This window comes from Bubalus bubalis, chromosome 4, assembly GCF_019923935.1.
Source record: "Bubalus bubalis isolate 160015118507 breed Murrah chromosome 4, NDDB_SH_1, whole genome shotgun sequence".
Lineage (NCBI taxonomy): Eukaryota > Metazoa > Chordata > Mammalia > Artiodactyla > Bovidae > Bubalus > Bubalus bubalis.
The window spans coordinates 121,058,754-121,074,887 of record NC_059160.1 but is presented as its reverse complement, the minus strand read 5'-3'; the positions used below and the strand labels follow the sequence as shown (position 1 = coordinate 121,074,887).

At 40.5% G+C, this 16,134-nt stretch overlaps 1 protein-coding gene and 1 pseudogene across 1 annotated transcript in view; one reads left to right on the top strand and one right to left on the bottom strand.

The window, feature by feature from the left end:
• Positions 1 to 724: 724 nt before the first annotated feature.
• Positions 725 to 16,134, top strand: part of NUP133 (nucleoporin 133) — a 56,905-nt gene continuing 41,495 nt past the window's right edge. The window contains exons 1-8 of the mRNA XM_006063055.3: positions 725 to 1,036; positions 3,037 to 3,155; positions 7,676 to 7,779; positions 8,909 to 9,016; positions 11,077 to 11,211; positions 11,831 to 12,001; positions 13,642 to 13,797; positions 14,109 to 14,179. Coding sequence (XP_006063117.2) covers positions 855 to 1,036; positions 3,037 to 3,155; positions 7,676 to 7,779; positions 8,909 to 9,016; positions 11,077 to 11,211; positions 11,831 to 12,001; positions 13,642 to 13,797; positions 14,109 to 14,179 — 1,046 coding nt within the window. The 5' untranslated portion in view covers positions 725 to 854. The remainder of the gene's footprint in view (positions 1,037 to 3,036; positions 3,156 to 7,675; positions 7,780 to 8,908; positions 9,017 to 11,076; positions 11,212 to 11,830; positions 12,002 to 13,641; positions 13,798 to 14,108; positions 14,180 to 16,134) is intronic.
• Positions 4,335 to 5,427, bottom strand: LOC102410424 (annotated as a pseudogene).

The following is a 16,134-nucleotide window of genomic DNA, read 5'->3' as shown; positions in this document are numbered from 1 at the left end:
TTTCATGCATTGGAGAGGGAAATGGCAACCCACTCCAGTGTTCTTGCCTGGAGAATCCCAGGGACGGAGGAGCCTGGTGAGCTGCCGTCTATGGGGTCGCACAGAGTCGGACACGACTGAAGCGACTTAGCAGCAGCAGGGCTGTCAGAAGCCTATGGTTTTTTATCAGGACCTGCTAGAGATACAGACTTGTTATGTCACTAGCATGAAGGAGAAATGACAAATCTAGGGAATAACATCTATAACACTAAATGTGAAACCAGTGTCAGCTTTACCGTTTTCCTCCCTTATTTTGGACCAGGGAATGAAGTCTTTTCATTTCCCAAGAGGTTCAGGAAGGACCAGAGTGCCGGGGCTTTGCGTTTCAGCTGCTGGAGGGGCAGTCCCACCCTCCAGACCGGAGAAGAGCCCGTGCTTTTCCAGTTTCACTTCCCTGGAAACTCTGGACTCTATCTCCTCCACTGATCCGCTCCAGGGCCTCTCGCTCAGGTTCCCCCTCAACTTCGAGGGTCCGAGGCTTTCACAACGCCCCACGGCTCGGCGTTCTCCTTTACATCATCAAAGCGCGCCCCATTCCGGTTTCTCCTGCTGGCCCGGCCAAGCCTCGATACTCCGCGCTGCATCTCCATGTCACCACAGCGCACCCTACCTCTCAATTTTTGCTGGGGTCTCGACCACGCCCTGAGGCTCGCGCAGAGCTTGGACGTCATCACAGCGCACCACACAGCCTGGCGCTGCTCTTTGACGTCTTAATCGCGCGCCCTCCCGCCCATCAGGTGTTCGATCTCCGCGCGCGGGCTGCGCTTTAGCCCCACGGCTTGAACGTCCCTTGTCTGTTGCCTGTCCTTTCGATCATGTTCCCGGCAGTCTCCTCTCCGCGGACCCCGGGGACCGGAACTCGAAGAGGCCCCCTGGGCGGAGTCGGGCCGGGCTCCACGCCCCGGGCGACCAGCAGGAAGGGTCTGACTCTGGGGTCTTCTGTCAGCTCCCCCGTGCTCTTCTCTCCGGCCGGCCGTCGGAGCTCCCTGAGCTCGCGGTGAGTGGTCATCCTGGGTTGGGTTCGTCGACTCACAGGCTCACCGGCCTCCAGAAGCCACGAAACCAGGGACGGCGAGGGACGCCAGAGTGTTGGGAAAATAGACATCCGTCACCCTTGCACCCTTGAGTGTGATTATTTCAGCCTCGCTTTGATTAATTCATCAATTGAGCCTTTGCTTCACACACTCTGCATGGATTTACCTTTGTGTAGAGGCAGCAGCAGCAGAGGTGGAGTGAGCTCCGGGAGTTGGTGATAGCCAGGGAAGCCTGGCGTGCTGCAGTCCATGGGGGTGACAAAGAGTCGGGTACGACTGAGCGACTGAACTGAACTGAGAGATGGAGAGGGGCTTCCCAGGTGGCTCAGTGGTAGAGTCTGCCTGATAAGCAGGAGACACGAGTTCGATCCCTTAGTCAGGAAGATCCCCTGGAGAAGTAAATGGCAACCCACTCCAGTTTTCTTGCCTGGAAAATTCCATGGACCGAGGAGCCTGGGGGGCTGCAGTCCATGGGGTTGCGGAGTCCAGCAGGACTTAGAAACTAAACAGCAACAGAGGTGTTGAATTAGAATCTGGTGATTAGAATCAGGTGGTTACCTGCCTTGTTCTTATTACCCCTGTAATCTAGTGTAGGTCACACATGATCTCCTCATCTGCGAAATGGCAGTAATGAACCTAATCTGAGCCTGCCAAAGGAGTCAAAATAAAATGCCACGATGCAGATGTAAAGTGGTGGTGGCAATGAAGGCCTCAAACCCTGTAGAATCATATTTGCCTAACATACTAACTCCCTGTTAACATCTGCTGATTGATAAAGGGATTTTAGTTACAGAAGTTAACCCTGAAGCTAAATTAATAGGGGAAAGACTTTCCATAAGCAACGAAATAAGAATAGTTGTTATGTTACCAAATAAAAGTGTGGCACACCAGTGCACGTCACTTGTGAGACCATCCTCTGCATCTCCCCTTTCATAGTTAATCTCGAAGCACGTATGTTTCTTGAGTGGTTCCCTTTGAATTTGTCTATCAAAAATGAATTTGCCTCTGTAAGAAAATGGGAATATTGAGTCTTGAACTCATATTTAAAATTTATGTATAGAAAATTGCAATATTTTAAAGAATAAATGATTTTTAAAGAATACCTTGTATTCCTTGACATTTGTAAAGTGCTCTTCAAATGCTAATCTTGTGATTGTTTTCTACTCCTTTTGACAAAAGTCAGTGAATGAAAGTTATACTTTGTTTTCATCTTTTTATTTTAATTTCTTCTTAACTTTTGGTGATCAACTCAAAGAAAAACCTTTGTTATATTCAGTCAGAAATAATGCTGTCAACCACTCTGTATGTGTACTCATTTAATGATAAGAGAATCCTATGATAAGAGAATAACTTTTATATTGATATATTTATACTTTTTCTGAATGTTAAGAAGAAGGTAAGAAGGAAATATAATCTCTACTGCTGTATCTGTTATTGAAGAAGAGGTAACAGCAGATACTCATGACCCTACTTAATTTCTTGATTTTGATGGTATATCTGGTAAAATCTTATATTTCTAGATTTGATGAGAGCTTAAAGATGATGTAACCCAATGTTTGTAAAACTTTTTTGACCATAGAGTATAATAAACTGGACTCTATTTTGTTTTTCAAAAACGTTGAATGAAACCCTCAAAATGACCTATAATTTGAAAAATACTGATTTAGTCCAACCTTCTTATTTCACAGTTAAAGAAGCAGAATTATAAAGAGTTTAAGTGACTAGATCATGCATCTAATAACTGAAGCATGAGAATCGAAGCCAGATTCTGTTAGTTTTTTTTTTTTTAATGAAAAATAAATTTACACAGTATACATGAGCCAGAGTTTTTCACTATTAAGCTTTATCTTTTTCTTGTTTATCAAAGATTTTCTCTCCATTGTGAAAATATATACATAACATTATAATGAATAATGGAAAAATTTTAAGTTATGAGTAAAATAATATGGTCTCATTTCTTTAGAGGAACACCTACGCGAATATTCCCACACCACTCCATAACTGAGTCTGTGAACTATGATGTGAAAACATTTGGATCTTCTCTCCCTGTTAAAGTCATTGAAGCCTTAACATTGACTGAAGGTGGGTGTCATTTTCCATTTGTCTCTATTAGCAATTCAAATGAAGCCTAGGTCTGGCATGAAGATAGGAATTTGTGCTTTCTCTGGTCACCTGGTAAAGAATCCATCTGCAATGCAGGAGACCCCGGTTCGATTCCTGAGTTGGGAATATCTGCCGGAGAAGGGATAGGCTACCTACTCCAGTATTCTTGGGCTTCCCTTGTGGCTTTGCTGATAAAGAATCTGCCTGTAATGCAGCAAACATGGGTTCAATCCCTGGCTTGGAAAGATTCCCTGGAGAAACGAACGGCTACCCTCTCCAGTATTCTGGCCTGGAGAATTCCACACACTGTATAGTCTATGGGGTCACGAAGATTCAGACATGACTGAGCGACTTTCACTTTACTTCACTGGTGTACCTTCACTTCCTTGGGGAGAAATAGCTGACTTATTTGGTTTTTCACTGTGTTTGAGAAATATAACAAATTTGGGAAGCAGAATGAGCTCATTTTAGCACAATCAAAATAAGTATTTATAATTGTACATGCTGTGTATGCAAAACTCAGTCCAATTTCAAAAGTTGTTTGAATATATGAAGTTTAGCTTTTTAAAAAAATCCAAAAACTACTGCCCTACTGCCTCAAATTATTGGGTTTAATAATGCAATAGAATGAAGTCTTACCTCCATTTTGGATCTGTGTAGTACCCCAGAAGCTGTATGCATAATTTTTTTTTTTTTACCTTTCATGCCCACTTTTATTTTCCTTTTTCCTTCTCACGTAAGAACTTTTCCACCCACCAATTTTCTTATAGCTGTAAAGTCATTTGATGTTGATCAGGTACCATTTTATCCCCTAAAACTTTGGTGGCATCAAAATATGACAGTTAACCAGTGTTAAATCTATAAAATATTTATATAGCACAGAACTTGAAGCATTAGACACTGGGCAATTAAAGCACATAAAAATTGGACAAGACCCTTGTCCTACGTGTTCAGAATCAGGTGTTCACAGCCTCTATCTGGTGCAGTCCCTATCTGGTGATTTTACATGATTCAAAAGGCAGCAGAGGCAACAGGCAAGTTACTTTGAAGGACATGGAATACTATGATCCGGAAGAACATTATGTTGTTACTCCAGTGTCATGTACCACTTCACCTTTCTCCAAAGGTGGTCTCGATAATTCTGAAATGGCAGGTCTGGCTGATACAGGATAAAGACAACAACACAACATTTACCCTGTGGAGATATCCTCACTCCTACTATGCATGTATGGTGATCTTGAATGCAACTCGTCTTGAAATCTTGTCATGATCATTCTGGGTTTTTAGGTTGGGTGATCCATCAATCTTGCACTCAACTGTTAACTTCTTTTATGTCATCCTTATTACCAAAGATGAACTAGAGATAGCTCACCTAGTGGCTGTAGATAGCTCCCATGCAGTTTTTTCCTGTAACATGAAAAATATTTTAAATCTGTCTTTCCACTGGGAGGATAAGTTGATAGAACTGCTGGGCTTTCATTCTTTGCAATACAGTCTATCCTTGGTTCTCATTGAGGCTTTAATCCAATCATTCTCTTCATTTTCACAAGAATACAAAGGTTTCCTGTGTTGTAGCCAAGCTTGGCATCATCCACACCTCTGCATGTTTCAAAGAAAGCAAGAGGAAACTGACATGCAGTATAATCTGGACCTTTCTGCTCAGAAGAGTTTCCATTGTTATATTCTGTGAGATTCTGTTCTTCTAAGCCATATGGCTTTAGAAATTTCTTAAGCTCATCAGTGTACCTTTTACAGAACTCTGGATTAGACATGCCAAATGAAAAATCCAATACCATCACTAGTTTTGGAAAAACCATTTAAGTCCTGAACTTAGAATCTGGTCATGATATTTTGGAATCTCATTGTTCAGAGTCTGAAGTATAGCCCACATTGTGAATGAAAAGAGTGCAGCCAGGCACCCATAAAAGAGTAGGTAGAAGAGCAAGATCAAACCCCAGCTCTTAGCAATGCACCCCAGGAACTCTCGTGGTCAGGTTTTAGATGAAGAGCTTCCACTTGGCCAGGCTCTGTTTGAAGGACTTCTTGTCTGTCTTTGTCATGGTGTGTGCTGACCGCACGGGGAGTGGTGGCACGGTGGTAGAAGAGGCGAGAAGGGCGGAGGCTTGTCCTGGTTTGAGCAGCAGCAGAAGGCAGTATGTCCAAGGGACCCTCACTGTGGTGAGCACTCAAGCCGACTGCTCTGCACCATGCCAGGCTGGGCTGCCCCTCCAGCCAAATTCATTTGTGCACCGTTAGAAGATCCTCTTGGCAGAAAATTATTTTTAAATATTTGTTTATTTTTGGCTGTGCTGGGTCTTCACTGCTGCTGCCAGGCTTTCTTTAGCAGCGAGCAGAGGCTACTCTCTAGTTGAAGTGCATGGGCTTCTCATTGCAGTGGCCTCTCTTATTGCAGAGCACAAGCTCTAGGGCACGCTAGCTTCAGTAGTTGGGGGTATGGGCTCCAGAGTGCAGCCAAAGAGGTGACCCATGGGCTCAGTTACCCTGCAGCCTGTGGGATCTTCCAGAACCAGGGGTGGAACCTGTGTCCTTGCATTGCAAGGCAGATTCTTAACCAGTGGACCACCAGGGACACCCCACTGGTAGAGAATTAGAGTGGAAGTGTGGAAGATGTGGTCAGCACGAGCTTCAGAAAGATGCCATTAATGCTGAGAAGTTGGGGTGACTCTAAGAGCAAAGTTCAAAGCATCCTTTGATTTCCTGGAACAGTGTTTTTCAAACTGCAGGCAGTGACTGAAATCACTTTAGTGGCTCATGACCAGCATTTTTTTTTAAAATGAAGTAAAGTAGGTTGCAGAATGTCAGAGTGTGTCTCATTTTGTTTTATTTAAATTGTGTATGACTACATCGTGCTGTGAAATGTATTTCATACTGTGAATGACAGTCAAAACAGTTTAAAGTACTCCATTCCATAAAAGGGAACATTTCTCATAAACTTGAACTAGCACATCTTACCAATAAGTCCATGGGAGCTTCAGGTAAATTATTTTCAGAGAGCTAAACTTCTACTAACCTCTGTCATGCATTGTTCCTGGTTTAAATATATATTTTATTTTCCCTTTTAAAAATTTCAGCTTAAATTGCATTTAAGCCTTTGACACACCCCTGGTTCATGCCATCAGATCATGTTAATAACAAATAGTACACAGTACTCAGAGGAGACAGTTTCTAGAAATCAGGATGTGAAAACTGAAGACTATGTAAACTTGAGAAGATCTCATCCTCACATGGAAGTTTCCAAGCCCTAGTAAGTTGGTGTACTGAGTCAGGGTCCTCAAGTGTTCACCAGTGGAGGATTTGGAGCTGCCACGGTGCTTTTAGGGAAAGAAAATACCAATCAGGTATTCCAGTTCAGCAAAAAGCCCACACTCAACCTAGGTATGATTTGATATTTATATTTTAGCTTGTACCTCATTGGTGCCTTTTATTTTGCCCCTCTACCCTGTCTTCAAATGAAGAGCAAAACTCATATTGATTAAATTTCTGGACTCTTAATGCATTTACACAGGTTTAGCACCAAAACTTACAGCAGCAATAGAGTAGTCTTTCCTTAGCCACAGGCATAAGTTCCAAGACCCCCAGGGGTTGCCTGAAAGAGAATAGCACTGAACCCTGTATATACTGTTTTTTCCTATACATACATGCCCATGATTAAGTTTAATTTATCAATTAGGCACAGTAAGAGAATATCCAAATTACTGCATCACTTCTCTGTGCTTTGTGGCCACGTTTTAGTAAAACAAAGTTACTTGAACACAAGGACTGCAACACTAAGACAGTGACTCTGATAACTTAGACTACTACTGAGAGGCTAATGGATGGGTGGTGGGTACAGCGTCCATACACTGGACAAAGGAGTGATTCACGTCCCCATCAGGACAGCAGGACACTGCCAGATTTCGTCACAAACTTAAAAGTGTTATTTCTAGAATTTTCTATTTAATATCTCAGGCCCAAGTTGACTGCAAATAACTGAAACAACAGGTGAAACTGAGGAAACCTAACCCCTTTAGGTTAGCATGTAATAAAGTAATCTATCATACATTCAAAGAGCTCTTATTTGAAAATCTTGTTCTTTTGCAGGAACATGATTTTTCCTTGAAATGTTTTATGTATTTAATGAGGGGGTTTATTATTTGTGTTGCTTTATCAAAATAAAATCATGAATTTTACTAAATATTATAAAAAGTGAGATAAATTTGTAACAAAAAATAAGAAATATTAAACCTAAGACCAGAACATAGTTTTTACCTTTCAATATATTTATAAGAGTGGTTGTCAAAGTTAAATGGATCCCTTATTTTGGATATAATAACTCTTGAATTATTCAAGAGTATTTTTTGTTGTGAGTTAATCTTGTGTGTGTGGTGGTTACTTTTTTTGGGTGAAGAGTATAGTAGTAAGGAAGATTTTGGTATGAGAAATGTTCGCAGTTTTAATTCATACTGTAAGATTAATTACATACCTTGTTTTTTTTTTAGTTGATGATCAGCTGTCCGTTCACATAGATGAAGGTGGATGGGCTTGTCTGGTCTGCAAAGAGAAACTCATTATTTGGAAGATTGCTCTGTCACCTATCACTAAGGTAATGATTCTTTAAAGAGCTGGAGGGAGAGAGAGGAGAAAATTCCTAATTGGCTCTGAATTTTTACCCTAACTTTTTAGAGTTGTTGGAAATCTGTAATTTGAATCGACTCAAGCATTATAGATTTGCATTTTTATAGTAATATGAAATACCAAGCGTGCATACACATTTGTGTATTGGGAAAAAAGTTTCTCTCCTTATCATGATTTTAAACAAGATATATTTTATTTACATTTAATAAAGTTAAAGACATTGACATTTTTAATGAATGTCATGTTAGTCACTCTGCTCAGTGAAGTCTAAGACTAAATGCCATCCACATAAACTAACGAACTGAGTTTCTAAGAGGATAGGAATATGTTGCACTGAATCTACTGAATCATGTGTAAGAAAATAGGAAAAAATTATACCAATTTTTAGAATGCTAATTGAACTCTTCATTGTCAACTTTTCACACGGGGGCTTTCATTTGTGTGTTCATTGCTGTACTCTCAGCAGCCTCTTTCTGTCCGCTCCAGATCAGGCATACTCTCTTGCAATACTCATGCTCACTGGGCCTTTGTTCCACTGGGACTCAGGCTCCAACTTACCTAAACTCTTCGTGTCTACTGGTCTCTGTACACCTGCTGTCTAGAAAACCATGTTTGTAGTTAGGAGCATAGGTGAGGGAGAGGTCCTGAGGTGGCATCCTGAGTTAGCAGAGGACGCCTGATACTGGCTGAGTCTCGGAAATATTTTCTAGGCGACTTTGAATACTTACTCTAGTCATGCCAATTTTAAATGTCAACTCAACAAATCAAGATTAGACTGGGAAAATTCCATGGGAAGTCTACACAGTTCTTTCAACAATGGACTTTTTTTTGGTCTGGGAAGAGAGTGGAGTAGTTTCTTTTAAGGGTCTGGTCTAGCTGTTAAATTTTCCTGATTCTGTATCTCTTAAAATATTTTGTTTTAAAATTAGTGAAAATGACGATGGAAGCCTAATCAAAAAGATGTGAGAAGAAAGTATTTCTAGAATAGTATTTCTAGCAGTGAATTAGAATCTAAAGTATGCAAAAAAAGTGAAGTCAGGTGCATGGTCAAAAATTGGATTTGAAATGAAAAATTTTTTTTTGAATTTGTTTTATAGTTATCTGTTTGCAAAGAACTTCAGCTGCCACCTAGTGATTTCCACTGGAGTGCCAACCTGGTGGCTCTCTCTTACTCTGCTACCTCAGGCGAAGCACATTCTACTCAGGTGGGTGACTTAAATGCTTACTGAAGTACATTTTTTTAAGATAAGGGAGTTCTAAAGTTGGGGGGATCACCCAGTTGAGTGTTGAAACATAGCTGTAAAGCTGCAGAAATTAAGACAGAATGGTAGTGGCAGAGGTAGACACACGGGGCAATGGAACAGAACAGTGTAGACATACAGACCCACACAGAGATGGCGCACCGATCTTTGACAGGGGTGCAGAAGAGATTCAGTGACGTGAGGATGGTCTTCTCAATAAATGGTGTTGGAATCATCGACCATCTTTAGGAAGAAGAAAAAATTCCTTCTAAACCTCATGGACTTCCCTGGTGGCCAGACGGTAAAGCGTCTGCCTACAATGCGGGAGACCTGGGTTCGATATCTGAGTCAGGAAGATCCCCTGGAGAAGGAAATGGCAACCCACTCCAGTTCTCTTGCCTGGAAAATCCCATGGACGGAGGAGCCTGGTAGGCTACAGTCCATGGGGTCACAAAGAGTCAGACATGACTGAGCGACTTCACTTCGCTTCAAACCTCATGTAAAGATGAACCCCAAATGGATCATAGGTCTAAATGTAAACTGTAAAACTAAAAACTTTTAGAAGAAAACAGGAAAAAAATCATCATGACATGGGGTTAGTTGAAGAGTTCTTAGAAATCATCAAAAATGTGACTCATAAAAGAAGAAAAATCGATAAATTGGACTTAATCAAAATTTAAAACTTGGCTCTGCCAAAGACCCTGAGAAGAAAATGAAGAGAGAGCTACTGATTGGTAGGAAATACTATAAATCAAACATCCAATAAAGGACTTGTACCCAGAACATAAAATGAATTCTCAAAACTTAGTAAGAAAACAAACAACCCAATTTAAAAAGTAAGGCATATGACTTGAACACTTTACCAAAGAGAATATAAGGATGTCAAATAGGGGAATGCAAATAAAACAAGCGAGATACCAGTTCACTCTTACTAAGTGGCTGAAATTAAACGCACTGACACTGCCACCTGCTGGTAAGGATGTGGAGCAACTGGAACCTCGTGCAATGCTGATAGGCATGCAGAATGGTGCAGCCACTGATCTTCACTTTCTGAGAAAGTTCAAGTGCCCTTGCCATATGACCCAACAATTCCATTCCTGGCTGTTTATGTTAGAGAAATTAAAGCTTATGTTCACATACACACACACACACACAAAACAATACACTAATGTCATAGCACCTTTATTTGTGATAGCCAAAGGTGGAAACAATCTGAATATCCTTTAGCAAGTGAATGGGTAAATAAACTGATTCTTTCATAGGGTGAGATACTGCTCAGCAGTAAAAAGACATGAGCTATTAATCCATGAAACAACATGGGTGAATCTCAAAGGCATTGTGCTAAATGAGATAAACCATTGTCAAAAGGTTCTATTCTATATGATTTCGTTTATTTGGCATTCTCAGAAAGACAGAACTATAATGGTGGAAATGGGGATTGCCAGGAGTGAGGGTAGGGGAGGGTGTGATCAAAGGGAAAGTGTTATGGAGCTTTGGTGCTGATGGACTCTCCTGTATCCTGTTTGTGGTGGGACTTACAGGAGTCTAAAAGTGAAAGTTTTAGTCACTTAGTCATGTCTGACTCTTTGTGACCCCATGGACTGTAGCCACCAGGCTCCTCTGTCCATGGAATTCTCCAAGCAAGAATACTGCAGTGGGTTGCCATTCCCTTCTCCAGGGGATCTTCCCAACCCAGGGATTGAACTTGGGTCTCCCACATGGCAGGTAGATCCTTTACCATGTGACCCACCATGTGTTTTAAAATTCATAGGACTGTAAAAAGTGAAACATTTAGTACGATCTGAAGAGAAACCAGGGTATAAAAATTCATAGAATTATAAAACAGGAGGAGAAGATGTCAATTTTACTGTATGATAATTTTTTAAATATGGAAAAAAAGAATTTTTCCCCTGATTTCTGTTCATTAGTAGCGCACTGCCCCGGTTTCTTTATGTCAGTGTTGTCAGACTACCGCTTTGGGGCTCCTCATCTTGTGTTTGCTGAGTGTTATGATCTTGTTTCAGGCTGTCACTGTCATGGTTGCCACCAGAGAAGGATCCATCCGCTATTGGCCAAGCCTTGCGAGTGAAGACACCTACACAGAGACGTTCATAGATCTGGGAGGTGATAAGACCTACAGTTTCCTAACAGCAGTACAGGTATACGATGGATATTCTTTTATATTTATTGGGAAACTGTCATTTGGCTTGGAAATCAGGTTTGGATGACTAAAAATTTGTGATTTTGAGGAGATCATACAGGTAGGGGTGGGAGGAGATCAAAAAAGAGGCAAGGAAAGAATGTAAGGATCTAGGATTTGAGCACTTAAACCGAGGGCAGCCCTTCTCATAGGACTCGGACCTGTCAGTGGAGCATAGTAGCCAGTGGTACTCGTTTCTGTCAGAACCATCTTCAGAGAGTGATTCAGAAACTCTTAGAGGAAGAATGGTTTGCTGATACATACTCTGCTGGTTTACCAAAGAAGTAAAATCTGATTCTTGATTTGTTGAACCTACATCATGTGAACCTATAACTTAAAAATCAGAATTAAAAAAAAAGTGCAACTAAAAAAATGGCTATGAAGTTTTTCTGTGCAGTATTAAGTGAATGGATTCATAAATAAATGATTTTTTTTTTAATAGCACTGTTCTTTTTTATTCTTTTAGATTTATGTGGAGGTACAGATGATTTCCCTCAAAGCATATCAAAGTGATTTGTGTTCATTTTCTTTTCTTAGTCTTAAATGCTTAACTGAACTAATTTCACATTTGTTCACAGGGAGGAAGTTTTATTTTATCCTCATCGGGGGGCCAACTAATCCGCCTGATACCTGAAAGTATAGGAAAAATTCATCAGCATATCCTGCCTCAGGGACAAGGCGTGCTTTCAGGAATTGGTCGGAAGGTTTCTTCTCTTCTGGGAATTTTATCTCCTAGTAGTGATCTCATTGTAAGTTGATAAAATAACTTGGTTTTACTAGCTTGTTTCTTAGTGAAATCAGTAAGTTGGCAGTCTCCTATGAAGTTAGCGTTGCCACTGTATGAGCAGTGGTGTCCATGAGATAAAAACTTTGATCTTTCAGTGAAGCATTTTTATTATGATGATTAGATGAGTTCATACTGACCCTCTTGCATCCTCTGTGACATTAATTATTCTTACATTTTATAGATTATCTCATAAGTTCATTTTTTGAATTAAAACTATGATGTAAAGCTATGCATGTGTTTAAGGATTAGTTTTGCTTTCTAGACGTAACCAAAAGTATGTTTGCACCCCCGAGCCTCCAGCTGTGTGTGTGAATGATGTCTGCTGGGCTCTGCCTCAGACTGTGGAGTAGTGAGTGAAGATGCTGGAAACTAACATGTGGGGGCATCTGCTCTGCCAGGTGCCCTGTGTGTGTTATCTCCTGTAATTATTGTGATCTGTAATGTATAGAGCTTCATGTTGCATTTGTGTTAAATAATTGAGGAAATGGCCTCAGTGAGGCTACCAAAATTGCCCAAAGTTCAAAGCTGCTCAGCGACAGATGCATGTCCACATCTGTGTGAACTGAGAGCACATTCCCCTGCCCCCAACTTTTTTTAAACATTTATTTTATAGGAGTATAGCTGAGTAACAGTGCTGTGGCAGTTTCAGGTGGACAGTAAAGGGACTCAGCCATACATACACGTGTATCCGTTCTCCCCCAGACTCCCCCTGCATCCAGGCTGCCACGTAACACTGAGCAGAGTTCCCTGTGCTATGCAGCAGGTCCCTTTGCATTAGCCCTGTTAAATACTGCAGTACCACATCCTTTATTAAACTGTGCTTTTCCCAACCTGATTTCAGGTTGCTATCATTATCTGATTCTTTAAATGGTCTTTGAACCTAAGCCTTAACATATCTAGAAAAAAATTGCTCATGTTCTCTTCTCTCCTATTGACTTACAAAACTCATTTTTCTTTTGACCTATTTCTAATGGCACTGTCACCTTTTTCAGAGACCCAGGTATAAAATCCTGGTGTGTGTGTGTGTGTGTGTGTGTGTGTGTGTGTGTTTATGTGTGTGTGTAGGCAATTAGGGTTTTAGTTCAGCAGTCATATATATGCAATTTCTAAGTTGGGGTAGATGTGTTCTTCAGAAGCAAGGAAGATGAAGTGATATAACCATGTGGAACTACACACGCCCCTCCAGATTCCTTCTCCTGTAACACAGCTCTTGTGCTCACAAGCTATGGATATTATCTCCTTAGCTTACTTGGTTTACAAACTGACATTCAAGACTGTGCTGTGTGTGAACCTTAGTTTTGCTTCTTTCCTAGCTATAATCCACATTCCAGTTTAGCAGGACTGTGTTTTGTTCTTTAAAGAGCCTCTGACTTTCCTGCCTCCCTACTCTCCCAGGCTCTTCCTGGGCCTTCTGCCTGTGAAAATCCTCCTTACTCTCAAGGTGTATATCAGGATCACTTCTTCCCTTGAATCCTAAATGGAGAATTCTACTAGGATTACTAATCAAATAGCTACAAAATATATGATTTTTTAATTTCAGGAAAATCATCATTGACATTAGAATTTAATAATCTATAAACTTTTTTTCTCCTCTCCATACAGCTTTCAAGTGTCCTTTGGGATAGAGAGAGAGCCAGCTTTTATAGCCTGACAAGTTCAAACATCAGTAAATGGGAATTAGATGATTCTTCAGAAAAACAAGCACATAGTTGGGATATAAATAGAGTCCTGAAGGAAAACATTATTGATGCTATCTGGGTAAGGAACAGTAACATTCATCTCTGTCATTTTTATTTATATAAGATTGCTAGTTCCTTTAGTTGTATTTATTAGAACACATTTCAGTGTAATACACCAAGTTTTAGTCATCAGATAAGCAGAGATGGAGTATTCAATCTTTAGAAGTATTGGGACTCACTGGTTTACTTAATTTTTTAAATGCATACATTACTCATTCAATAAGTTTGACTTACTGTGGATGAGGCAATTTAGTAGGTACTGGGAATATAAAGGTGAAAAGAAATGATTCTTATACTGAAGGAGCTTACATTGTTGATATTTTCATGTAGGGATCTGAAAGTAACTATGAAGCTATTAAAGAAGGGGTCAACATTCGGTATTTGGATTTGAAGCAAAACTGGTAAGCAATTCATTTGTCATGCAGAACATAGGTAGTCGTTTGGAAAAACAGATCGATGTTTGTTATAGAATAATAAGCACCCTTGCTATCTCTTCTTCTAATGTGTCTAACCCTAATCTTATATTATTCCGCCTTATTGAATCACTTTGTCTGGCAGTGCTAATTCATTTCAGAAGTGTCGGCAGTTTTCGGCCTTCCACTGAGTGTCCCATTAGCTGTCTGCCCTTGTTAGGGATCATCTGTTCTGCTCGCATAGCTGGAGCTTCTGAGGGCTGCCTGCCCTGCTGCTGGGTGTGTTCCATGCTGTCGTCTTTGCTGACTCAGTGGAGATTCTGGGGGCTCTTCTCCCGTCCTTGTTTTGTTGCTGAAGGAGCTTTAGCCTGAGTTTGTGGCTGTATTGAATAAAGGAAGGATGGATGAGGTTTTGTCCTGGCGGTACAAGTTAGAACTCAGTCATGGTTTATGACTGAGTCACTCAGAGTGAATTTCCTCTTAGAACCAATGCTCTTAATGGTGCTTAAGATCTCAAGTTAGTCTGATAAAGCTACTTAATCCCATGTTATTGTTTAGCTTTAATATTATGGTCATATAGAACTGAAAAGCCATTTATAATAGAGCTTCTGTGATATCGTTTATAATGAGTGCAAACATATGATTTGTAATTCTTTAAAACACAGCTTATTGGAAGTTAGGATAATTTTTATGTGTTTTAGAGTAATTTAGTTTAGTGGAACAAATTCTACTTGTTTCTTGGCTTACACTTCTGCTATTTAATTTTTCTGTCGTGGGCTGTTGAGACTTGTCAGGATCCTTCTTTGTAATTTCTGAAAAACTTATATGTAAACTATCAAAGAAGTAAAAATAATGTATATGCTTAATTTCCAAAAACATTTTAATTAAATACAGTTTATCTTGTTTTAATTTATCTTTACTGGACCTCCATCATAAGTTTAGAACTGGTGCCAGGATGCAGCCAACTGTGGGGAAGAGGATGTGGACATTTTTTCACATGTAATTTTCAGAATGGAGACATAGGTTGAGCACAGAGAAGCATGCTTAGGACTTGCTGTGCTGAGGCAGACACAGAATGCTGTCGTGCCAGCATGACTTGATTCTTGTGGGGCCTGTGAGATGCAGTTCTCATTCTCCTTCTTGGCCCCCTGCCACCATTGCTCCAAATGATCCAGTCATCATTTTCTGTATCCTCAAGTTCCACTGATCTTTGTAGACTGTTCCATGTCTGGATAGGTGTCTTCTGTTTAAGAAGCATGAGTCTCCCTCATGCTTGTTGCTCCTCCTTGATCAATTGTTGAAGTTTTTACTGATTTGCAAATTAATTATCTTTCTATCATCTTTACTACCCAAAATAGTTTCATGTTATTTTAATCATGAAGATTTTTTTTTGATGGAGATGTCAAATGAAGCTGATCTAAGCACCACTTCCTGAGGAATTCTTTATTAGCCATGTCTCTGGGCCTCATTGGCACCTCTCACTGCATGGCAATCCAGTCTGTGGAGTAACTTCAGTTGACTCACCACGGCATGGCCATCTCTACCTCCCTACCTAGTGCAGAGGAGGGCTCTCAGGACTGAGTTCTCTGTGGCCTTGCTCACTGCCCTCTTAGCTGTCATCCAGGAGCTGTTTAGGTCGCTGCCAGTATGTTCCAATTTGGACCAGTGTCGTTGAAGTTTTCGAGGGAATTCAGGTAGAAATGATAAGAGTTGGGGAGCTGGGAAAAGGAAACAGTGGAGAAAATGAGAGCTGTATCAGGACTGCTTGATGTGAAGTGCATGTCATCTAGTCAGTAGCTTGCTTTATTATTTTTAGTTGTCGGTAGAGAGTGCTTGCCATCCTGTTAATATTTCTGAAACTTGAATGAAAGTTGTTAAAAATGCTACTAAATGTTTTAGGAGTTGAGATTAGAGACCATTTAATTTTTTTTTTTATGTTGGGG